The 25,252-nt window shown below is 40.4% G+C and overlaps 1 protein-coding gene across 3 annotated transcripts in view; it reads left to right on the top strand.

The window, feature by feature from the left end:
* The window catches only part of NTRK2 (neurotrophic receptor tyrosine kinase 2), a 217,519-nt gene that overhangs the window by 128,030 nt on the left and 64,237 nt on the right, over positions 1-25,252 (top strand). For 2 of the 3 annotated variants that reach the window (XM_061456280.1, XM_061456281.1), the window contains one exon: positions 23,913-24,043. In XM_061456280.1, the coding sequence (XP_061312264.1) occupies positions 23,913-24,043 (131 nt within the window). Of the gene's footprint in view, positions 1-9,736; positions 10,291-23,912; positions 24,044-25,252 lie in introns of those variants that run through there. The other variant, XM_061456282.1, reaches the window with a different exon arrangement.

The following is a 25,252-nucleotide window of genomic DNA, read 5'->3' on the forward strand; positions in this document are numbered from 1 at the left end:
GGGTGTTGGGACCGGTGTTCTTCAACATCTTTGTTGCTGACATGGACAGTGGGATTGAGTGCGCCCTCAGCGAGTTTGCCGATGACACCAAGCTGTGTGGTTCGGTTGATACCCTGGAGGGAAGGAATGCCATCCAGAGGGACCTTGACACACTTGTGAGGTGGGCTGATGCCAACCTCATGAAGTTTAACCATGACAAGTGCAAGGTCCTACACCTGTGTTGAGTCAATCCCAGGCACAGCTACAGGTTGGGCAGAGAAGAGATTCAGAGCAGCCTTGCGGAGAAGGACTTGGGGGTGTCGGTTTATGAAAAAATGAACATGAGCCGGGTTCAGTGTGCACTTGCAGCCCAGAAAGCCAACTGTATCCTGGACTGCATCAAAAGGAGAGTGACCAGCAGGTCAAAGGAGGTGATCCTGCCCCTCTACTCTCATGAGACCTCACTTTGGAGCATTGTGTGCAGTTCTGGTGTCCTCAACAGAAAAAGGACATGGAACTGTTGGAACAAGTCCAGAGAATAGTCTATTATTTGCAGATTGCTGGGGAATCACGTGATTGAAGTACAAAACTCCTGCAGGGGCAGAAAGTGTCAAATAACCTAAGTCAAGACCCTGCAACGAGGTCTGAAATTGTTAAAGTTCTGTTGATGAAAAGTTGTGCACTACCTCTGACTAGCAACTTGCTCATTGGCTTTTGGGGCAATTAACATTTAAATGGAAAACAAACTGCGTGAGGGTATTGTTTGCGTTTAGAAAAAAGATTGTGGTGTATGCCTACCAATTATCACCTGTTTCTCTAAATTACAACCTATGTATAACTAATAATCTCTGTAGGGATTTTTTTGTTTTGCTTTGTTTTGTTTTAGTTTTTGGATTTGGGAACCTAAATTCCGTTCTCTGATGTCAGCTAGGCACATGTAAAGGAGCTTCTCAGAGGCATTCAGGTGCTAAATCAGCGACTAACTGGTTTTGTATAAAGCCCCTGAACAGCTTGGAAGTGTAAAGTCTGGTCAATAGAAATCAGTGCTAGTCACCTTAGTACTTTGGACAATTCCAGCAAATGATTGCTTTGCCTTTAGCTACTTAAATACCTTTGAGGACTGTTTGCTGGAAACTCTGTTGAAAGCCAGTAATTGTACAGGTCTCAGGGTGCAGGAAAAGACTTTCATTCTCTAAGAAGATCACTTGAGCAGCACTGACTTGTACTGTAGTGTTGAAGTCAGATTTAAGGGGATGAGAAGTGAAGCTTTCATCACAGCAGCGCTTCCTTTCCCTCTTGCCTCCTCCCACCTTGGTTTGTTTTCCACAACACTGGAAAGAAAGAATGGAAAATGGAGTGGTTGTCTCTATAATGTGGTTATTTGTTCCCAAGTTTGGATAATGAGAACCCAAAAATCGAACTTCAGACAATCTTCTGTTTATATCATTTTGAAGGAAATACAGATTTGACAGAATTTGCAGTTGCCATTGTGAATACTTCTTTGTGCTATAGTTTTAGTTAGAAACCTTCTGAAGTGAAGCTGTTCCCACACAGCTCCTCTCATTTCTAAGTATTGCTTACATTTGTTTATATTTGATTTCTTGGGCTGTCTTTCAAGGATGTGCTCTCATTTTTTTGGTGCCCACAGCTTGGAAGGCCTGTGGCTGCCTTCACAGCAAAAAAAAGAAATAGCTGAAAACAGATACCCATCAAGGGGAATGTGTCCCACACAAAGTAGGGAGGAACAGAAAAAGGGAGAAACAAATGGAAAAGAAACAAAAGAACCTCAGTCTCAGCCTTTGGCAAAGAAAAACAATACATGACTGATTTACTCCAACTGCTTGTGCAGGAGGACATGATTTGTCTTGTCCCTGTTTTATTCTCATCAGAAGAAAAGCAACCGTTTTGCAGCATTTACAGTCTCCATTCAAGAGGCTGTTGAGACTGGAATAGCAATGGGATTGCCTCCAGACATAAATGCGTTGACCAGCACTGTGTGGGAAAACTTGAAAAGCTCCTTCTTGGGTGGTAAAACACAAGGCAAAAGCTTATGGGCTCATCCTTCATCCTCTGATTTGGAAGTGCAAGTACCCTGTACGGCTCTTTCCAGGACTGTGTTCTCATGTGCTTGTGATGCTTTAGTCCATGAAGTTCACTTGTGCAGTGGGGAGTGCACAAAGGTGAGGTATCCTCATGTAAGAGTAAGATGATTTGTGTTACCATTGTCCAGCAATGCCAGTCCTGTCTATGTTGGTGGTAAATTCTCACCCTCATTTTGTGTACCAAAATCTGCTCAGCTCAGGAATGGACAAATTGCTACAGTGAGTCTCAGAGTGTTTTCTCATACCTAGAAATGGCTGATACTGTACCTATTAGAAACCCTTCATCAAATAAGTATCTAATAAAGCTTAAGAAGTATATTCCTTCCAAGTCTTCTAACGTATAGAAATTGACTCTGTGAGATAAAGATCCATGTCCTTTTTTAAATACTAACCCTAACAAACCAGCAGTTACTCATTGTATGGTATGTAACAGCTCCCCTGATATTAACAACAACATATCTATATCTCCCTGCTCCAAAACTCCCAGATCAGGAGAAGAGGGATTAGAATCAGCTAAAATGCCAGAAGCTCACTGGCACACCCAGACATTGCAGCAGAGAGCTGTTGCTCCTCTGTCTTGGCAGGCAATGACACAAAACGGTTAGCATCATCAGATGTGCTTTAGTATCCTGCATTCAGTGTAGTGATGGGGGTGAGCTTTTGGCATGCCTCAAGGACCCTGAATCACCATTGCATTCACAGTGTGCCTGGACAACGGACTGCTGCCCACCCCTCTGCAGCAAAGGAAGGGCAGAGGGATGTTCACTCTCACAGCCTATCACTGACTGAAGGTGTAAACTGTCTTTGACTTCAGGTCACATCAACTCTCTGGCCACCACTGGAGAGGTTGGGTTGGTGAGCCAGACCTCTTCAGCTGTCACGGCCAGCCCCAGCAGGCATCAGACATGAAGTCCAAAAGCTCTGTGCTCAACTCAACCTTGCAGGAAGGCTCCTTTCAGTGTTGTGCCTAACCCTGAGAGGAGACATAAGGTGGTTTTCAATGGGGTGTGGTTTCAGACACAGTAGATCACATCTCTTATCCTGAAGATGTGGTATAGGAGCGCTGACCTAGACCTCAAATTCATACAGTCCTTCTTGGAGAATGGACCTCTTTTTTTGGCTTAGCTTTTGCTTCTGGAGAGGAAGACACAAGCCTATTGCTTTTCTTCAGATGCAGTGAGTTGTCCTGAAAGTTAACCTGAATTCAACTGTTTGCAATAATCCTTATGTTATTGAAAAGTGACTATTTCCGAACTCATTGAATTATTTTGCATTATGCATTCTGATGCAGCATGTTTCCTTTCTAGAACTGGTTTCACACATTTGTCACAATGCTGTACTGCACTTTAAGGTTACAATCTTTTGCCTCTTTTAATGGCAGCATTTTAGAGAACCCTGAAATTCTACCATACTGAGGAATAAACACAGTGCAAAATAAACTGTATCTTTCAGAAATGTCTTTTCAGAGGAAGAAGAGAGAAGTTCCAACTTTATTTTGCAGTGATAGCTGCCCAGTTTGGAATTGATTTCCCATTTTAATCAACATGAGTTTTCCAGCCTATTGATCGATGTGTGTTTTGAGTTTGGCCTCAAAATCTGACATAAGACTTTGCTAAATGGCAACATTTACAAACTAGTAAGAGATTTATCTTGGACTGGTAAATTTTCTTGACTGCAAGCTAGGATGGTTTCAAGGTAAACAGGTGTACATTGCTGCCATGGAGGGCAGGTTTGACATCTCAACTTTGCAGCTTGTGTTTATTGACAGAATACATACACAGAAATATGTAGAACACTTTATATGGAAAAAGCATAGAAAAGAACTGTAGTGTTTTTCTTAACTATGGAGAGAAAGCATACAGAGAAATCCTTGAATTTCATTTGTTTTGGTCTAGCCTTCGGACAGACTTTCTGCCTGATCCTGTTATATTTATTTTTTTTATCATATGTAAGAGGCTGTACCCATTCAGAGTGAGTTCTCGGCCTCATCAGACCAGGTCATCCCATTCAAATGTTCATAAAATATTTTAATAAACATTTTGTTACCCTTTCCATAACCTTTCTCTGTGGGTATGCTGTATGCAAGCATGCATGTTGAAATCCGTAGTACTCATTACCTGAACTATCTCAGGAGCTGTCTTCCTGAAACTTCATTTCTTCCATGACTATAGCCAAAGGCTGTGCTGGGGGACATTTGAATGGCTGAGAGACTAGTCTCTGCCCTATGATAAAGAAGTACGGCAGCAGACTGCAGAAAATTTGTGTCAGATTTGTTCCCTGAATTTCTCTCCACTTACGGAGGGCTCAGAGACAAATTCAAAGAAGTGCTAAGAGCAAACCTCCTGCAGAAACATATCTCAATGTAGAAGTTTTAAATTTTAAGAAAGAAAGACAATTATGTAAGTGGAAATGCAGAAAGATAGCAAACCTGAGTTTAAATCTTTCCTATATCTCCTTGCTCTTACAATAGGAAAAGGAAATACTAGTTTACAAGTTCAGGTATAAACCCTCTGTATTCACAAACTGCCCATTAAGTCCATGCACTGCTTTCTGCCAGCAGATTCTGAGAAGCCATGTAAGTGCTGAGCTGGACTTGGAGCTTTGCATGGCATGCTAACTATCTGGGTAATCAGGCTAAGAAGACTATAAATCAAAGCCTATTTGAACACATTTGAGCGAAAACAGTGAGTGCTGTTTTCGTTGTTTCTTCATTTTATTTGTATCTCAGATTCTGTGAACAACCTTTATCTAACCTCATCTGTGACAAACTTCATTGTCTTTCACAAGAGCATGTTTGGAATTAGCTTTTGGGTTGTTGCTTTTAAGTAAACTAGCGAGCCGTTTAATAGTGTAAGCTAATAATTTCTGCATCCTGATACACTTGAATTTGAGACTTTAAATAAAACCACACTTTTGAGCAGCTGGTACTCAGTCTGGTCCACAGAAGGTGATGGCTTGATTCATAGAAGACTAAAGTTTCTTCTCCCCTCCTCTTCAGCCCAGTGAAAGGTGGGCTTTCATCAGGAAAAAATAGCATAAAAGCTTATGAAATGCACACTGTACCCATGAATGCAAAAATATGAAATACATTAATATATACAGTCTTTTAGTGTGGTACTCTCTTATAGCGATTATGGAACAAAGGAAATGTGGTGCAGCCTCTTTAACATTTTGCTTGGTACCTTTAACAGGCAGCTGCTCTGCATGGACAGAATTCAGTGTATGTCCTCAGGTTTTGCTTCAGAGAATACCTCCTGTGTTGCAAACATTGAGACTATAATTCTTATCTCTAGGTGTTTTTTAAGCCAGTATGCTGTTAAAGATGACACTGGTCCACACATGACATCATAAATATAAACTCTGGGGCAAAATTGTTAATAGAATTTATTAGAAAGGGCAGAAATGAACCAACGCCACAGGGATGAAGAGGTAAATCATGCTCAGACAATAGGGAAACTGCAGGGGAAAATACAAAAGCCTGCAACTTGCATGTATATAAGCAATACAAGCAATAGCCAGAGAGGGCTCCAGTAAGCAGTGGCACCCTGCAAGACAGTGATGTGCACAAATCTCCCTCTTCCAGACAATGAGAAGAAGAGGGTGGGGGAGGAAGAAGGAAATAAAATATATGAAAGATAAAAGACTAGGCCTGTTGGTTATTTACTCCAATTAAGACAGTATTTTGCACTGTTTGTATTGTTCCAAAGTTCAGGCAATTGAAGTCACCGCCTAGGTTTTGGCTTCCCTGATTTCAGGATTTGGATCTGGGGGACAAAAGGATTTGGGCAAATGGACTTTGATTTTGATACATTACCCGACCTGTTAAAAGCAGAAATGCTTGATTAAGGATCTTTTTTAATTGCATTTCACTAGGCTGATGTGTTCATCGAGCTTTCCCTCCTTCTTGCATTTCATTCCAACAGCCAAATAATTGAATATCTGGGTTGGGCTGGGAAGGGAATTTTATCCACACTTCTCTGGAGCCTCAGTGAAAAGAGCTGGAGGTTGGCATAGCAGAGCCTTGTATCTGCAGCTTTAACCATTTGCTGGTTTGGTTTTATAGCTTTTAAACTGATGTCCATTGCTTCTCTAAGATGTTCGGGGGAAAGTCCTCTTGAATCCCTGATTTGTTATGGTCATAATTATAAAACATCTTCGAACACTAGGCAGTGTGAAAGGATCAATAGAGTACAAGCAGCTGAAGGGCAAAAAGTTCTTCTGGGTCACCATTTATTTCTGTACCCATCTGTGTTCCCCAGCTCCAGACCCTGTCTGCTTCTTGTGCTGATGGAGACATGGGGAGAAAGGTTATTAGGATGCTGGGATAAGGGAAAGGTAATAGCAATCCTTGTGATTATCAAAGGTACTTGATATTCAAGAGATATGATTTGCATTGGTTGCTGAAAAGCAGAGGAGCCATTACACTGGTTTTCTTTGTATTGGGAATGTTAGTGTAAGAGCGCCAACTTTACTGAAGATGGTGTGGCCCATCATAAACCAAATGCTACATTCTAGCACAAAAACATTGCTGTATGCAAAACTTCAGCTCTTCCAAAGATTTGTGTATGAAACTATTTTCAGTAGCATAGGAATTAAATTACAGAATCCTTCCCTAATGATTATAGTTTTGCTCAGCCTGGGAGAGATATTCGGAGTACTTACAGCATTCAGATCAGGATGTAAAGTTTCTCAAAGTGGTATTCAAATATTGGGTTTGGTTCAAACCTCTGTAGCTTCATTAGAACTTGCTTACAACTTAGGTATGCTTGAAGATGAGTTTTAACTTCCATTCTCTGCATCCTTTTCATTTGCACATAGTTTTTAATGGATAGGGCATCCAGTTCTTCATCTGGTGATAGCCTTGAAAACAAGGTTCCTCCACCGTAATGCAAAGTGAGAGAGGAAGGTCCTAGTGCCTTTGGTACTTTATACAACCAGAATAATTCAGCCTTTACTGAATTATTCCAACTTCAGTACAACTCCTCCCCCCACCAGAGTTTCAGGGTAATGGCTGAGATTTTAAATGCACAGAAGTAAAGTTGTTAAAAAATAAAATTTTCCTCCCATGGGAGGTGTTTCAAAATTACTTTCTACTTTGAAATCAGAATGGAAGTTAAGGTAGAGGAAAGGCACTTTAGGCAATTTTGTCTCAAGTTTTGAATTGAAATATTGAAATGGAAAAATATACATTTTCAATAAAATTTAAATAATTTGGTATTTTAAAATGAAAACTTATTTAGGCAAATATTTCAAAATTATAAGCATGATATTTTGTTGGTTTGTTTTGGTTTTTTTTTTGTGTGGAGGTGGGGTGGAATAAGCTTTTCCACTTTGGAGAGTTGAATTTAATTCTTTGTCTTAGAAAACCAAAAAAGTAACTGAAAATCAACATTTTCCTGCTGCCAAATCTTCGAAAATTTATTTTACACTATTAAATTTTACAGTCATATTTTCAGCTGGCTTTATGCTGAAACCAGTGCTGTGGGAATCAAAATTTTCAATGTCCTGACTTGTGTTCAATTAATATTTGGCACATTTTCTTGTATTCCTACACCCATTACCATTAATTTTCTTCTTGGACTATCTGGGAAGGGGAGGGACTCTAAAAGACAAAAGTGGTTGTAGTAACTGCAAGTGATACCCAACAAAGTCCAAACATTCTTGTATTAAAGGGTGAAACTCCACTGAAGTCAATGGGCCTTTAAATATTGGCACCAATAGAAAGTCTCTCCCATGGAGTGCAACTGCATTGTCACATCTTGAATGCTTTTCATTCTCATGATTGACATTACTAAAGCAGTCACTTTTCAAGCACTTATGCATTTATTATTTTCAAAACCCATTTCCACAGAGAGGTCAAAAGCTTTTCTCATCAACGTAGGGTGCCTATGGGAATTTCAGTATTTTGGTACAGCAGGTATTCAACTGCATTAAAATGTTAATGCGCTCCTTCCTTCCTCCCTCCATCACTCTCTCCTTTCCATCCCTCCCTCCCTCCCTTCCTTCTTTCTTTTTCTCTTTTTCTCCTTCTCTTTCTCTTTTTCTTTCTCTCTCTCTCCCTCTCTTTCCTTCACTCTTTCTCTCTCTTCTCTCTCTTTCTCTCTTTCTTTTCTCTCTCTTTCTCTCTTTCTCTCTCTCGTTCTCTTTTTTCGCCATTTTTTCACTCTCCTTCTCATATTTCTCTCTCTCCTTTTCTTTCTTCCTCCCTCCCACCCTCCCTCCCTTCCTTTCTCTCCTTCTCTCTTTCTTTCTCTCTTTCTCTCTTTCTCGCTTCCTTTCTCTCTTTCTCTCTTTCTTTCTTTCTTTCTCTCTCTCTTTCTTTCTCTCTTTCTCTCTTTCTTTTTCTCTTTCCCTCTTCCTCTCTTTCTCTCTTTCTCTCTTTCCTTCTCTCCCTTCCTCCCTCCCTCTCTTCCTTCCTTCCTTCCTCCCTTCCTCCCTTCTTCCCTCCCTCCCTCCCTGCCTTCCTTCCTTCCTCCCTTCCTCCCTCCCTCCCTTCCTTCCTTCCTCCCTCCCTCCCTCCCTTCCTTCCTTCCTCCCTCCCTCCCTCCCTCCCTCCCTTCCTTACTTCCTCCCTCCCTCCCTCCCTCCCTTCCTCCCTCCCTCCCTCCCTTCTTTCCTTCCTTCCTTCCTTCCTTCCTCCCTCCCTTCCTCCCTTCCTCCCTTCCTCCCTCCCTCCCTCTCTCCCTTCCTTCCTTTCTCTTCTTTCCTTTTTCTTTCTTTTTCTTTTTTCTTTTTCTCTCTTCCTTTCTCTTTTTTCTTTTTCTCTCTCTTTCTTTCTCTATCTTTCTCTCTGTCTTCCGTCTCTCTCTCTTTCTCTTATTTCTCTTCTTTATTTTTTTAACCATGCTTTGTTTTTGGCATGAATCTAAAGTGGTGTAATCTAATTATCTTTTGATTGGAAGGAAAAACATTTCAGCAGGAAAAATGTCATATTGAAATCAGATTACTTTGAACTAATCCATAAAAAGAATTCCCCTAGTGAGAAGGCCCTATCCCTGATTGCTTTGTATCACTATTGTGATGCCATAATACTATTTTTATATCATGCTGCTAGCATTTCTTTTTTATTATTATTTATGCAGAAAATAGATTGCAGATATCCTCTAAAAGCAAATGCTTTTCCTGCTTGGCTGTACAGTAAAGCTGGCATTTTCCCTCCTTGGTTATGTCGATATTTTTCCTTAAAAGTGGAGAACAGTGCAATTATTTATTAATATTTGTGAAAGTTACTCTACAGCCCCAAGGTCCAAACAAGACCTCAAAGTGCAAAGCATTGTGGGATTCCTGCTGCACATAACCTCTGCCTGAAGAGCCATTGGGTTATAGCCCCGCTCCTGTAACCTGGAGCTGTTTGGTTTGTCTATGGGTAGGTTACAGACCTGGGGCTTCATGCACAGGGTGAAGAAGGGGGGAAGGTTGTTTCATTGTCCTGCCTGTATGAGAAGGGAATCCCAGGGATTAAATTCCTTGCCCCAGCTCATGCAGGAAATCTGTGGCAGACCCTGAAGTGAAGCCAGATCTCCTGTGTGGCCCTCTCAGCCCCTGACCCATCCATTCTTCCTCCATGGTGTCATGTTGGCCTTCAGCGCAGAAACTTCTACCAGAGGAATTTTCCAGTGAGTTCTGCTGCTGATGAGTTTCTTTCTCACCAATAGGTGGAAACTGACAGCCCGGTTTCTCAGGTGACACAAGGAACGGTTCTGCCATCCCAAATGAGGCAGGAAAAACATCACACAGAACAAGGAATTTTCCATAAGAAACTGTACCCTAGCAACTGAAAAAGACGTTGAAGCACATTACACTTTCTCAGCTTGTTGCAACCTGTGCTTTGATGCAACAGGACATCAGAAAAGTGAAGACTTGGGTTTTCTGGTTTTCTTTTCCTCACTTATTTCTTTGGCCAGGAAAGTGATTTCTTTAACTGGTGCTGCTTGACATAATGAATTTATTGCAAAATTGTGTAACCGATTTACATCCGTCTCCAAAGTCCATGCCAGAGCCTGTGTTCTGGCGTGCATTGTCATGCTATAGCTGGGGAGGGTGAGGGAACTACATCCGCAAACTTCCATAAGAGATCACATGCTCTTGAAATTGTAGGACAACTAACCCAGTGGGATGCAGAAATACTTCCAACAGGCTGGCAGCTGTGCAATGTGTGGCATCAAAATAAAGTTGAGTCACTGAGAAGTAGTGATAAATTAGCTAGAAAGAGTTTCTGTCTTTCTTTCAATCACACCCCAAATATAGTTGTCTAGTGTAACAGAAAAAAAAACATCACCATGCAGAAACAAGTGGCTGTGATGCTGGTTTAGATATAGGCAAATTCTTGCTGTACTAGGAATAGTATTTAATTAAAATGTTGTAAAAACTCTTTAAGGGAAGTCTTTGCAGGGCAGATGCCTAGCTTATACCTGAGCAATGTTTAGCTTGTACCTGAGCAGCTGCAACAGGCTGTTCAGGATGAAGAACTCTAAATTAATAGGACCTAAAATGCCTAAATAAGGAAATAGGAGAAAATCTAATTAGTACTACTAATCAACTGAGATCTGGAGATTAGTTTTCTTTTGAAGCTGTGCAGGTTAGTCATCTTTCTTTTCTCCTTTTAGGGTTCATACTACACCCTGCCCATATTTAATCTCTCTCTTATGTCCAAGCCCATCAGCAGTTCAGTCTTGCTCTTCTCACTGGAGACAATGAACTCAATGGGGTGGATCATCCTTCTCTCCTATATATCTGCAGATATGAACTACTGGGTGGAAAGCTGCAGTGCATAGCACATTTGCTCTGTATGTACTGTCTTTTCATTTCAAACTCACCACCTGTCCAATTTCTGAGGTATTTCTGAAGCAAGATGTACCTCTTTTCTGTGAAACTGCATGTTTTAGGTTTCCCTTGATGTAAGTGACAAGCCTGTCACTGATTCGGGAAAGTTGTATTAGATTCCTACAATGTTGAGCTTGAACTAAAAACGCTGTAGTAGAGCAGGAGTCATCATGGCTGTCCTTACCTGGGGCTTTCAGCAAGGTCTGTATGTTAAAGCACAGTACTTCTTGAGCAGTAACAGGGATAATGCAAATTCTCTACCACTTGATCCTAGCTATTGTAGTTAGCTTTCAACTTGGTTAATTATGAGCAAAAATGCCTTTTAAAATAGTCTTGAGAAGTGATTTTTTCCCAATGATGTTGTCTACATAGCTAGAATAGACCTCATTAGGATGCTATTTACCGTTTTCCTCCATTTCCACAACAACTGGAATGTCTAATGCCTGCTTGGCACAATATGAAGGAAAATTACTCCAGTGGCTCCTGTTCAGAAATCTGTATTTATTTACATTTATGAAGGTGTGGAAAGGGAGCTACAGCAAGTAGTTTTGAAGTGCTGGCTGTGGTATATAAATCCCCGGGGGCCCATTTATTTTTATGCAGGATGGTATATAAAAGACTGTAAACAAACAACATACAGACTGGAGTAAGAAAAGAATTAGGATACTTAGCTAAGCAGTAGACCTCACATTTTCTTTTGTTCACAGCAAGTCTTTTTTTTTTTTTTATTTTTATTTTTTCCGTACATTAGAAATGCTGTGGGTTTCTTAATTGCTTTCTTCAGCAGCTTCTCTTTGTGACTGTTAATCTAGGACTCCACTGATCTTCCCAGTTTACATTTTGTGAGTGAGAGCAGGGCTAGTTTCATGGCGTATAAGATAACACTGAAGGAAATGCAAAAGAAGCAGTATTGTTGTAAAATCATTTTTCAAAATGTATTGTTTTCTTCCCAGTTGCATTCATTTTTGACTGTGTTGTAATGCACTTATACTTTAAGGAGGCCAGAATCTATAAAAATAAAAGAAAGTATTCATTGCAGCCAAATCCATATCTAAGATCACTTGAGATTTTGAAACTAAGGAAGTGATGGCAGCGAGGAGCTTGGGATGTTGTTTTCAGAATATTGCAATTAAGAACTCCAATGGACATAAAACTTACAGCTTTGTGACAGTGTCCAAATAGAAAGTAATGAGAATTTTTAAAACCTCAACTATTATGAAACAGCTAGATAAGCGTTTCTGGTCCTATTTTCTACATGGGGGAAAGAACGATAAAGTCATTAACTCAGCAGAAGCCTTGTAAGTGTTATTTGCCAAAGCACTGATGACAAATACCTTTTCACCTCTATGTGTGTGTCTAGGTTTCAGAAGCAAGTAATGTTGCCTCCTTATCTGTAAGGAAAAATGCAAATCAGTAATGGTTATTTTTTGCAGTTAGAGCTTGTTATATTCTTGGAATGTGGCTGAATTACCATTATCCTATCAAAGAAAATGTTACAACAAGGGAAGAATAAATGTAACAGAAGCAATGGTGAAAGCAACTCACTAGTCTGTAAGTTAGTTGGGAGTTGTACATGGAAAACCACTGGGAAAACTAACCAATAAATTTTGAAATCGGTTTATAAATAATTATGTTAGCTTCTGAACCTTTCTCTTTTTAAACTTCTGACCAGAAGGACAGGCTAGAAACACAGAGTGGAAATTGCTTGAGAACCGTTCTGTGGATGTTGGACTACCAAAAGGCAAATTAGCCCTCCAGCTCTGTAGCAGGCTTTGAACTAGTTCCTCCTAAAAGCAGGTCTGTGCTTGCCCTTGTACTTGTACTTGCTGGTGGTGGTCTTGCAGAAGGCAGCAGTTAATCAGCACTGCTTGTAAAGTGGTGTGTTAATGTAGTGTGGTGTCATCTTGTCTGTAGGGCTAACAATAATGCTTAATAATAATGCAACAAAACCTCGGTGTTTTATTCAAACACAGATGGTGTGTGTATTGACACCCAGCTGCAAGTACCAGTTCTGAGCAACTTAAATGAAAAATCCAGCTGTTTCACTGGTAAAAATAAAAATTATGGTAATTTTTAGTATTTCCTTTACTGTTAAGCATGTGGGGTATTGCCGTTCAACAATTGTAGCAGCCCTTTATGTTGGTTACTGCTGCTCAAAATGATTTCTGAGTACATGAATGTATGGGCAGCTGGTATTTATGGCTCTGGGAGAGAACTTGAACTGAAGATGGAAGGGGAGAAAAAACGACATTTTGCCTGGTTTTGTGCAGACTGCAGTTGCTGTAAATATCATGGTGTACAGTAGTTGGAACAAACCAGTTATGTTTTTTAAAAGCAGCAGTCATACAGACACTAGGTGGGAAGTGAACTTCTCTGGTCCGTGCATTTTTGGTTTCTCACAGAGACTGCCAGAATTACATTTGCATTCATTTCAGTCTACAACAAGTGTTACAGAAGATTCAACTGTAAGTACTTTCCAAATACAAAGAGTGCAGGGGAGAAAGGTGACATCTATTAAGCTTTTACAGAATACCACATGTGTGTAGTAGCTATCACCGTAAAATTAACTGATAATAATTGGTCAGAGCTGCCAACTCAGTCTGCCTATGAGTGTAACACTCTTCTTTAGGTCATGTTCACTATACTGACATCGTATGCTAGATCCTGAATAAAGTTCATTCAGCCATTTCTGCTGTTATTCTTCTTGTTTGCCCTGCTATGTGTGTGTACTGCCATCACTCAAAGTTCACGTCTTGCAAAGACTGGCTCTGTATGCTTTGGGAAATATCTGTCTCAGGTATCTGCCCAGTGACCAATTCTCCAGCAACAGTGGGGCTGTGGGAGGGCATCCTTTGAATCACAGCTGGCATTTTCCTCTTTCTTGGAAGCTGACGGAACAAAATGTTTAAACCTCTTTCTTCCTCCCTTTTCTCTTTTTTCCCCTCCCTATTTCTGTCTTTCACTTCCATGCCTCAAAAGGCTGTAACTGGGTTCACTATTGTATCGTAAGTCAGCAGTAAACTTCTATGTATTTTGCTTCATTTGGGCAGCTCCTGTTCCTAAGTGACAGCTCCTTGGCTCAGCACACTGTAATTATCAACTCAAAACCAAGATGCTTTTAGGTGCTGAAAGCATATTGGCAGAGATCGAACGTGTCCTCAACCTTGTCATGGGCCACAGCTTTAAAAGATCCTGTTTAGTGGTTGGTTAGTTGCGTTGTTGCTTTTGGTACCGGGGCTCTGACAGTTCATTATTACAGTGGGTGCTGTGAGAAGCTGTTGTTATCCTAAAGGAGTACAGGTCTTTGGTTTTTATTATCTGCTGACATATCATATAGTTAACTTGATTAATGTATCTGTGTTCATTCTTCTTCTCTAAAATAAAGTTTTATTGATATGTGGGAGAGGATTTATACATGCTAGTGAAAATTTATGAAACTGTTCTTTAAACAGATGTCTGAAGGGAACATCGCTGAGAAACTGACCTGTTGGTTTGTTGTCTGTAGTGGAACCTAGGCACTGTCTGCTCATACTTTAAGCCTAATTCTGTTTGGCTTGCTGTCTGGACAGAGGGACTACACATTGATTGAGCGACTGGTTTCTAGCTAGTCTATAGCCACAGGGGCATACAGATCATGGAATTGCCTCTGATCCACTAAAGGGCAAGTGGGCCTGGGCTGTATGTTGTGGAGACTGACTGTAAGAGGCTGTATGTAGCTGAGACTTGCTCCCTCACCAAACTTCTGCCAACAAAGAAGGATGTCTCCTCCTTATTTATATTAAAAGTAGAGAAACATTAATTTCAACTGACAGAAGCACAGTCCGGAATAAGTGGAAAGAGATTTTTCATATTCTCTGCTAAATCTTTTAGTTGGATGTGTTAGTTTTCACGATACATGAAAATAACATGCAGATCCAAGAGGGGAGAAGAGAAAATACCTTTTTTTTCCCCAAGAGAAATTATCTGGAAAAGCCCTGCTGTTCCCATTGTGAAGCCACAGATTTGCTTTTCTCACTGTATCCATAGGCCAGGTTGTGTTTTCTGTCAGGACAATTAGAACAGTTACCTATCCTGCTGCTGTTAAAAAAGGTTTGAAGTGTTCTCAAATCCTGCTGAGCTATAGTTTAGTGGAATTTACAGAGCAGTTCCAAGTGGGAGCATCACTGTTTGCTTAAGTAAAGCTCAACACAGGGAGAATGTCAGTCTTATTGCTCTGTAGGATTCAGGGAGGTTGTCAGACCCTCAAGAATGATGAGAACCCAAGCTATAGAAATCTCATGACCTTCACACATGGAATAATTTGTGTTGTATAAGCATATACTTTATGGTCTTGGTCCTTTGGAGGATGCAGGATAGAAGAGCCAGGTCAGCAGAGGTGGTAATATGTGGTCTATGATAAGCAGATCTTTTAAAGCCTGAAAAATGAGGCATGTGCAATGTTCATATGGAACCAGGAAGAATTTTTTCCAATTCACATGCAACAAGACAACAGAGAAGCCCCCTTTTCTTTGCAGTTGTGGAGGACCTGATGCTGAAACACCCACAGCATGTTCAGTCTTGCAAAACCCTTTGTGACCGATCATTTGGGTGACCTATAAGTGAGAACTTGCAGGGCTCTTGTTTGAAGCTATTACAATTTAATAATCTTTTGACTGCATTATGGCCCCATTAGGAGTGTCTGTCATGGCCCATCAGTAACTAGGTGTTTTCTGAGTGTACCTTGCATGCGTATGTTGCCAGTTACAACAGCACTGGGATTCTGAAACTGTAACAGGGGCCAAGGGGGAAATGCCTTACAGGGACGTAAGCCTCTGTAGATGGCATGCCGTAGCAAAGAGGTATGCCAGCCTGTCACTGAAACAAAAGCAGAGCAACAAATGCCTCACCATGGAAGAATGCTGCAATGCTGAAGGACAGCATGACTGTGAAAGCGAAGAGCCGCTTTTCCAGGTCTGTTTACCTTTTATGATGGTTTTGCTCATCTCTCCTGTTGCATGGGGCTTTGGGGCAGTATATGGTTAGTGCTCACCCCTTGTATGTGCCCAGAGGATAGAGGCAAACTGAGGTTCTTTACTTTTGTGTAGGAAGACTCAAGACTTATTTTCTTTCCTTCCTGCTGATTTTGTTTCTCAGTGAAACAGGGATCTGATCAAAGGGTGATTAAGGTTTCTTCCTTTCTTCGTTTGCAATGCCCAATATCTTCATGTGTCTTTTCTGGGTCCTCCTCAGAGATAACCAACCTGTAACTTTTCTCTGTGTTTAAAGGACACTTATGGCCAAAACCAGGAAAGGGGGAGGTACACACAGAATCATAAGGCCAACTAACCGCATAGCGACAAAGCCTTAACTGTGCAGTTAAGGAAGCAGACAGAGATTGAACCTTCCTCTGGGGGGGGAGGGGGGTGGGGGTGGGGGGGCAGAGTTTACCTCAGTTCTCCCAAAAAAAGTAAAATATGGGCATGTATAAGATTCAGCTTTTTCTCATGGAAAGCCACACAGTGTGCTGCAGCCAGATAGAACAGTAAAAGTTGCTCTGAAACACAACAAAAATTATTAGGAAAAGGGTAAATAATATGCTTAAAAGTGACGTATAAAAGACTGGGTTCTGTCATGCTCCTATGATGTTTCCTCTATTGTTCCCTTTTCTTTCTATGCACAATTATCTGCAACAGAACAGACCTACCCATCTAGCATAACAGATTAGATGCTATGCCACCTTTTAGTAAAATATTTCAGCAAAAGGTAAAGATTAAGTATGTGCTTAGCTTTTATATAAGGGAATAGAATTTGGGGCTGTGATCTAAGCATGTGGTTTATTCCTTCACAGGCTTGAAAACTCCATTTACTTTTCATAATTCCTTTTGAAAGGCCATCAGCAAAACCTTTCTGTCCTCCCTAATATTGAGGTACAAATTTTTTTTTTTTAAATGAGAAGATAAAAAAGCAAAGCAGAGAAGGCTACATCAAAAATAGGGCAACCTTCTTTGAATTTCACCTTCATACCCACTTAGGCCAAGCTCAGTCTTTGAATGTAAAATGTTTCTTTCAGATCCTGCTCCTCAGACTGGCATGCTTGGATGCAATTCAGATTATGCCTGTATCTCTGAAAACAGAGATAGAAAAGAGTTAACACTTTGAAGACAATATGTTTATTAGTCCTCCTCTCCTTCAAGAGTCTGTTATATGAGATATGCTTCATGGTACTTCCCCATAGTTTGTTGAACACTTCTCTTTCTGCAGCACAGGAGATCCTTGAAGATTAGTATCATGCTCAGAGAAAGGGTTTCCTGGCCTGAGTCAAGAAAAGGGGGGTGGTGGTGAGGTCATTGTCTCCACTAAACTTAAAAATGGAAGCTGGACCAGATTTGCCACAATAAAATAATACTAGCAGGGGTTTTATACAGCAACTCATGCACAATACCCTTTAAGTTTTACAATCATTAATCTTTTGGAAGAAATGGATTGAGATAGGCATTTAAAAATTAATTGTATGCACATCTGCAAAGATAATTTTTTGTCAAAATTCCAGCATTTTTTTGCTTAAAGCTGATTACTGTGCTGAAAAGCTATTAGCAGGCTGAAAGCAGCATAGAAAGAGAAACGCAGAGCAATTAATATGTGATATTTATTCTGAACATCGAGCACCAAATTTAGCTTTCATTCTGGTATCCCAATTGTTTTAGCACATAACAGATCAAATCCATATTTAATACATATTTATAAATTAAATAAAAACCAGTTTCAGGTTGCTAAGGTTTGAAGGGCTTATGTACCTTAGTTTTGTATGCAAGGGCAAATTAATGCCTGGAAAAAACTGTCAACTTCATTATTCTTGTTTTCCTGAAGGGTGAATTTAGCTCATAAGGCTCATGCATTTAAAACAATGATAGCATTATTATTGTAATTCATTATTAGGTAGTTCTTATTTGACTATAAGTATCTAATCAAGCATGCCAATATGCCTATCTGTAGACAAACTAAGAGGATATTGGCCAAGTAAAACAAATCAATTACTGTAACAAAATAGCAAGATGAAATGCCTCACCAGAAATCAAGTGTCAACCCCAAAAGACAGCAAACACTTGAATCTGAGCCAGGGAAGGGCCATGCCAGCTACAGCAAAATGAGTTTATAGTGGGCAAGAGCTGTCATGCCCTTCCAGTTCAGGCAAATGGGGGAGGACTGTCACCCCACCAGGACCTGCAGCCCTGTGTCAAAAAAGGAAGTCTCATTCTCAGCCAAGACAATAGAAACTCTGGGGTTTAGAGTATAGATCCTGTGAAGATTTAAGTTGTAAATGAAGTAACTGAAATGTTAAGCTGCAGCAATCAGAGATTTTTTTGATTTAACATCAGATGTAGCTCTTGACAGTTGGGAAGTCCCCGAGAATTATGCCATTCCTGTGAGTGTTCAAAGGTTTGCCTTTCATACATGTCTCCGGTTCTTCCAGGAAGACCACTGGCTGTTCAGCTTGCCCGGTAAATGTCTCCCCAAGGCTCACTTGGGGTCTGATGCATGTGAAAAATCCGGCAAATCACTGGTGGCCACACAGGGATAACTTTTTTACAACTGTTGAATTAAACCACTCTTTTTCAAAGAAACAAAACAATATTTAAAGTGATTCAGAAGCCATATTTGTACAGGTAATGTGACAAGACCCAAGTGTCTTTCTGACCTACTTCTTCTGTGTAGGTCTTTCTGACCTAGTTCTTCTGTGAGTCCTCCATACTCAGTTTTCTATAGCCTGTATCAGCACCTTTCATTTAGAGCACAGTACCTGAAGACCAGGTTTTCTGTTGGCCTATTTTTCTTCTGTTAAAGAGGTGTGATTTGAATATTTACTGTGGACTATATGTATGAGAACATGCTGCTTGTTTGTTTGTGCTTACAACAGCTGGGCACTAGTTTTGCATGAGAATTTGTTGCTGCTGTGTGGTAAAAATTAAACAACAGCACTACACAAAAATGCGTAAAAAATAATAAGCAATGAATGTTGTATGGGATAAATACATCAAATAATCAGAAATATACTCTCAGAACTCAGATGGCCTATTTTTTTCTAGCAAAATCTTACAATAGTTGAGTCTTAACAATTGCAAGAGAAATGGAGGGAGAAGAAATGAGAAAACTTGCAACATATCTTTCTGTAGCACCTTATGTCACATCACATGTTTTCTGCAGCTGCTTTTTCCTTATGCAACTGCATCCTCATTCTCTTCTCAGGGTCATGGCACAACTCATTTCATCAGGACTGTTCCAAATGTGTGCTGCTAGCAAAATTTTCAACGGTATCTTAGAAAGCAGCCTCAGCAGATGATTTAATCAGATGTGCTGTGAGTATGCAGCACAACAGGATCTTCTAGTGTAAGTAGTTCAGTGAGCAGTGATTATGGAGCCTGTGTGCTGCCCGGCAGGCAGTGAGTCCGTGTTGCAGCCCCTACGTAAGGACAGACCTTTCTTCTGCTTTCCTGTTCTCATAAGGCACATAGGAACATACCTGAAACTTAACAGCACTTGTGATATTGTAATTGGGTGAGGGGTTCAAGATGAGACAAACACATGCGTGCCACATAACTGTGTAATTTTTGTGCTGTTTAGGAAACCCAGCCTCAAAAGGACCAGTGAGATCTTTGGATGTGCAGAGATAGAGAGTTGATTAAATGTTTTTGTCACAACCTTGTGGAGTGTGATACAAGAATGTGGCTTCCAGCTGGGAAAAACAACTACAAACCACTTCTTTTAAAAGGTTGTTGAAAATTTTTCTAGAGAAGAGCTGTGAAAATTGGTGAACTGGAGAAAATGTTTTCCTGGGAGGAGCTTCCATCTGTTTGCCTTTTCAAGAAGATCAAGAAGCTTGTTGACGTGCATATTTAATACTAGACCTTAAATGGCTGCTCAAGGTATTAGAGAAAGTGTCCTAAAATCAAGAGAGGGAAATGCAAGCCAGACAAGCTAAAAATGAAGAGACAATAAGGCATGCATTTTTATTAGCAATGAAAGTGATTACACATTAGGACAAGTGAATGGTTCAGACTTTCAAATCGAGATTGGCACAGCCACTTTCAGGAGGCAGTCTCCCGCCAAGCACAAGTCTATGATTTAACTCAATAATATGCTCAAGTCTATGGTTTAACTCGGTAATATACGTAGAAGTCCAGTTTAGGTGGTGTCATGGTCAGATGTGGTGGTAAATTGTTCAGACCTATTGTTTGTGACAAAGAGAAAAACACTTTCGCTCTGTCAGAGCATTTCACTTTTTATTTATATACAGAAACGTTTTAATAATCTGTACTGAGTGTCCTGCTGTCAGTGGCTTGAATCAGTCACATCCACTTCAGTGAATTCAATGTGGTGAGGTCATCCTGAGTTGCCTGTTTTGCTAGGACCCATTCCAAAATGTGGTGTGACCCTCTCTTTTCAGTCTCACTGTCAAAGGTAGGTTACCTGTGGAGTGAAATCCCATGCCTCCAGATAGTGTTTGCAGAATAAGGCTTTGATGTGTCACGTCCAGTAACAATGTGCTATTGTCAGTAAGTGAATAACCCACAAGTCCAGCTCTGTTGGTGGGATGTCTCTGAGACCTCCAGATGAGAAGAGAGCCCTCTTCTGCAGTTGTATTCCTTGTTGCCAGCCAATTCTCTGCAGTCATCTGTGGGAGCCCTGTCTTTTATGGGTGCAGCTGTGTGGTTAGTATTTAACACCATGGCCTGTTTTCAGCATTTACCCCTGTTTAATTTGCTCAATCTCACTTCATATTTTATGTTTCATTTTTCTCTTAAGTGTTTGAACTGGATTTAGCTTTTAGCTTATTATAATATATTTTTTACAGTAATCAGACAAGATCTTTTAAACCAGAGTATATAAGCTCTTAAAAGTACAAATGGCAGCTCAAAGGCAATCACAATTTGAGTGAAAAGGAGGAAAATACATAGCTGCCCTTAGAGTGCTTGTGTATCTTTGCCTGTGAGACAATGTTATGAGACCACTTCTTTAGTAATTCAGTTATGTCACCTCTCTGGCCAAATTCTATTTTGTTTCTTCAGTGTAAATCCAGGATATTCTCCTGGACTTCATCAGAGATAATTTGCTCTATCCTTATATTAGTTGAAAGCAGATTTTGACCTAATCTTCTGCTGCAATCTCCTTTCGCTGAAGATTGTATTATTATGGCTGGGTCCCTGAATGTGCTGAACAGATTTTTTTCCTCAACTTATATTTCCATCACAAAATATGTATTTGATTTACTTACATTGTTCTTGTATTTAATCTCTCTGCCCATTTAGTCACACTTACTGTCATTTTTTATTTGTTTAGTAACTTGGTGCAGCTCAGAAAGGTAACAGGGATAGACAGAACGTGACAAGTTGCAAATATATTCTGCGCAGACCTCTTCTGTAGCTTTCTGTGTTTTGGTTTTGACAGTTTGGTTTATCAGATGTGTTGTTTATTCAAATGCTTGTTTTATATAAGAGCATTTAGCAGCAACTGCAAGTGTACTACAGAAAAATAGTTGATATGTTTCTTGCTTATCTTTATCATATTGTTTGTGAAATCCTCCAGGAACTTCATAAAAAAACCTTCATATGTAAGGCCAACACCAGGGTTCAAAATGGAGAGGACCCACACAAAATTCACACAAAATTTGACTGTGTTCATCACCAGGTCTTTGCAGCTGTGGAGAGAACCAAGTGAAGAGCTGCCTCTGCTGACGCCAGTAGGACAGGATCTCAGTCCTAGTCCCTGTCTCTGGGTTTCATGAGCATTTTTTAAGATAGTGGCAATGGCAGTGTTGAGCTGAACTTCTCTCTCTAGGAAACGAAGAGAAGAATCCTCCTGGTGTTGATGGTCAAGCAGGGAGAAAGAGAAGAGCTCCCCAAGAGGCAGGTTTGAGTGGCAAGTTTGGCAGGGTATAGGGGTTGTACTAATTTCTTAGTAAGCATTTTTTAAAGCACAGGTCATAAGCTGTGACATGCTTGTGCTGAAGTGGCATGCCAGGGCAGCAGTCCTCCTCATGTCTGCCTTGTGACCAGTATTAGCAGAACCAAGGGGGGCCAGTTAACTTGTATCCATAAGGAAAATGTGTGTTTTTGGTTCAGGCTTGTCTTGTGCTGACTGCATTTTGTACTTTACTTGAAAAGCCAGTGCTGAGGAGGAGACAAAAATACTGACTACAGGGGAGCTTCTTGGGTAGCTGGCCAAAGCAAGCATGTCCATATAAATGTGTCACCATGATAAAACTTAATCTTATGCTAGACCAGACTTTGACAAGAGTAAAAATCATCAGTAACTTGCAGTCTCATTTCATGAGTACTTTCCATGTGGCAATGTCCCCCTGCCTGCAGCCGCCAGCTGTGGGAACAGGAGCAGACCCTGGAGGGTCTGGTATGGCATGGGGAAAAGCCAGCTTTCCTTACTCTTCTCCCAGAGCATGGTGGGCCTACTTGCGTTTCTGGCTTGGGTGGGCTTGGGTTTCTGGCAGGTGCCAGCTGCATCTGATGGAGGTCTGCTCCTCAGGCGCACTGGAAGCCAGGGAGACTCATGATGGATGTGTCTGGGGACATTTCTCACTCTCCTGGCTTGCTCCAGCACTGGACTCTTCTCACATGCACGCACACAGATGCCAAGAGCATTTATACATAGTACTCTTGGGTTATGTTGCCATAAGCTCAGGGTGTGGGACACAGCTATTTTTCTCTCATAGACTGTGAGCCCTTTCTCCAAATGCTGGTGATGGCAATGGAGGCAGGCTGTGCCATTTATTCCCACTGCTGTTACCATCAGTAGTCTGTTTTCCATCTTTCAGTAATACAGGCAAGGTGGTTTCTGTGTAAGTGATCAGCCAGTCAGGAGAAGTCTTGTGGCCAGTCGGGAAGGCAGGACATAGTCTGCATCTGAATATATCCTGAATTATGGTAGGGTTCAGCCCTGATCCCTGCAGTTAAGCAATCAAGGTGAGATTAATGCCTCTGCAGAAGCCATCTTGATGCCTGTGCACCACCATTTACTTCACTGCATTCAATATTTAAGTTGCAAATAGAATTTGTCCAGGCAGGGTTAACTTTCAGTGTTTATAAAAGCAGCTAAATGCACTGAGGTTAAATTCATCAGGAGATGCTATCTGGTTCGTACAATTTCAGCAACACAAGCTGTCAACCCTCTTGAGCTGACCAGTTAAACTGCCCTTGAAGCTGCTTTATTTAGCTTGGACTTTGTAAATTGATAATGTATTCTAAAAAATTTGGTACAGTCTTTTAAATATTAAATCTTTTAATGGAAGCTTGTGCTGAAAGGAAAATGTAAAATCAGTTGAACAAAAATGCTCAAGGATTTTAATGTCTGAATCGATTCTGGGCAGCAACTCAACTAAAGCTCTGTCCACTATGCTGACTAAAATGTTTGTCCATCTTTTATTTCTTTTACTTCAAAGCAATACTCTAAATCATGTCTGTGAGAACAAAATTTTACCTTACTGGAACTGTAGTAAAGCACAGAGAGGGAAAGCACTTGAACAAGTGGTAAGAGTACCAGAGTGTAAGATGGATTTAGTTGAAGGAGGGCACATTTTATCTTCTTGGATTAGGTTGATTTTAAAACTTTTTGGCTTTGGAAGAGTGAGTTCAGCTGTTATTAGAGGTACAAAAATAGAAGTAGTGAAAAAAAGGTTTGGTTTGCTTTCTGATTCTTCACCTTGATGTTTTAAAAAAACAGCAGTAGCTGTTACATGTGCTCTGTAGTGGTCATCCTAACACAATGATAAATAGCCTTTTCCCAGGTGATTCTTAATTCCATATCTTCTTTTGCAGCAAATACTTTTGCAACAAATTCTTTTGCAGCTCTACTCTCAAATATAAATCTCTTAACTCAGTCTTTTTGGACAAGGCACTAATGAATGGCTAATGATTCCTTCCATGACACATGCAACACTCTTCATGTGGTTGTAAGCATGGACCCTGTCCCATCCTGGCCTTGCAGCTCACTTATGACCTCTGTTTTGTCTTCTCTTCACAGTTGTGCAACACATCAAGCGCCATAATATTGTTCTCAAAAGAGAACTGGGAGAAGGAGCCTTTGGGAAAGTATTTCTGGCAGAATGTTATAACCTCAGTCCAGAGCAGGACAAGATCTTGGTGGCAGTGAAGGTAAAAGAATCTAGGGTTTCCATCATTAATACATGGTTGCAACTAAAGCTATTTTATTTGTAAATAATCATGCTTGCCTATTCCGTAGCCCAATGTAACTGCTCTGGTACATGTAGAAAGACTCGCAGGGCTAATGGAGCATTAAGAGAATGCAATATTTAATCTTGCAGTGGATTATAAAATGAGAGCTGGATTTCATAAGGGAAACAGGGGAAGCAGACTGTGTTACAGAGGGGCAAAATCTTTGATGCTTTATCTAAAATATAATTAGTGAAAAATAATGTATAGGTCATTAAAAATGCTTGTGACATATACTTGTCTAGAAAAATAATCAATTACTGGCTAAGGGAATTGGTTATGTGTATAACTGCTAGCCAAAGAAAGCCTTTCTTTTCCAGGCTTGTGCCATTATTTTAGTCAGCAACTGAAACTATCTGTGAGTAATTGTCATTAATATATCTGCCGGGAATGTTATAACAAACTTGTGGATAATATTGTCATCTGCTGTTAAACCCTGGCTGTATGGAAATCCAGAAATCGTGGTGTGTCAGACCTGGAGAAGTGGTTCAGCTCCAGTCAATTCTCTTTAAATATAGTCCAGAGGAGGAAGAAACTACATGAAAATATCTGTAACCTTAAAGTTTCAAGTATACAGAATCATTTTCACATTTCTGGGGAGAGGAGGGAGAAAAAACCCCAACCAACTAACCAAAAAAATACGGGCTTTGTTTGTTTTTCCAAAAGAGCACAGGTAAAGATGTGCTGGGAATCCAGCAAGGAGTAAGATTTCCAACTTGGCCTCAGAGCTTGGATGCCGAGCCTGCTTCACCATACCAAACCTCTTTGTCCCTCAAAATGGAACGGCTGAGGTTGGGTGTTGTCCTCAGCCATGGATGTATGCTAGAAAACAGTATCAGTGAAACTGCACTCTTAAAAGTATTCCTGGCAACAATTTCATCTCCATCTGTAGAGTTCTGCCAAAAGCTGAACAAGGCGTCCAGTGTTTGAAATATCTCATTAAATGCAGAGAAATCCACATTTTGAATTTGGGCTGTGCTAAGAGATTCGAAAATAATTTTGTCTGACTGGTCACAATTAGGCAACCCTGCATCCATTTTTAATCAAACCATACAGTAACAGAAATCGAGTAGATCATCTTTCTGAATTTGGAAACAAGAAATAGAGTTTTGGGTTTGGCAATGAAAGAAC

This window comes from Pezoporus flaviventris, unplaced genomic scaffold (genome assembly GCF_033815535.1).
Source record: "Pezoporus flaviventris isolate CSIRO_AGI_PZ_B2104156 unplaced genomic scaffold, CSIRO_AGI_Pfla_v1 ptg000022l, whole genome shotgun sequence".
Classification (NCBI taxonomy): domain Eukaryota; kingdom Metazoa; phylum Chordata; class Aves; order Psittaciformes; family Psittacidae; genus Pezoporus; species Pezoporus flaviventris.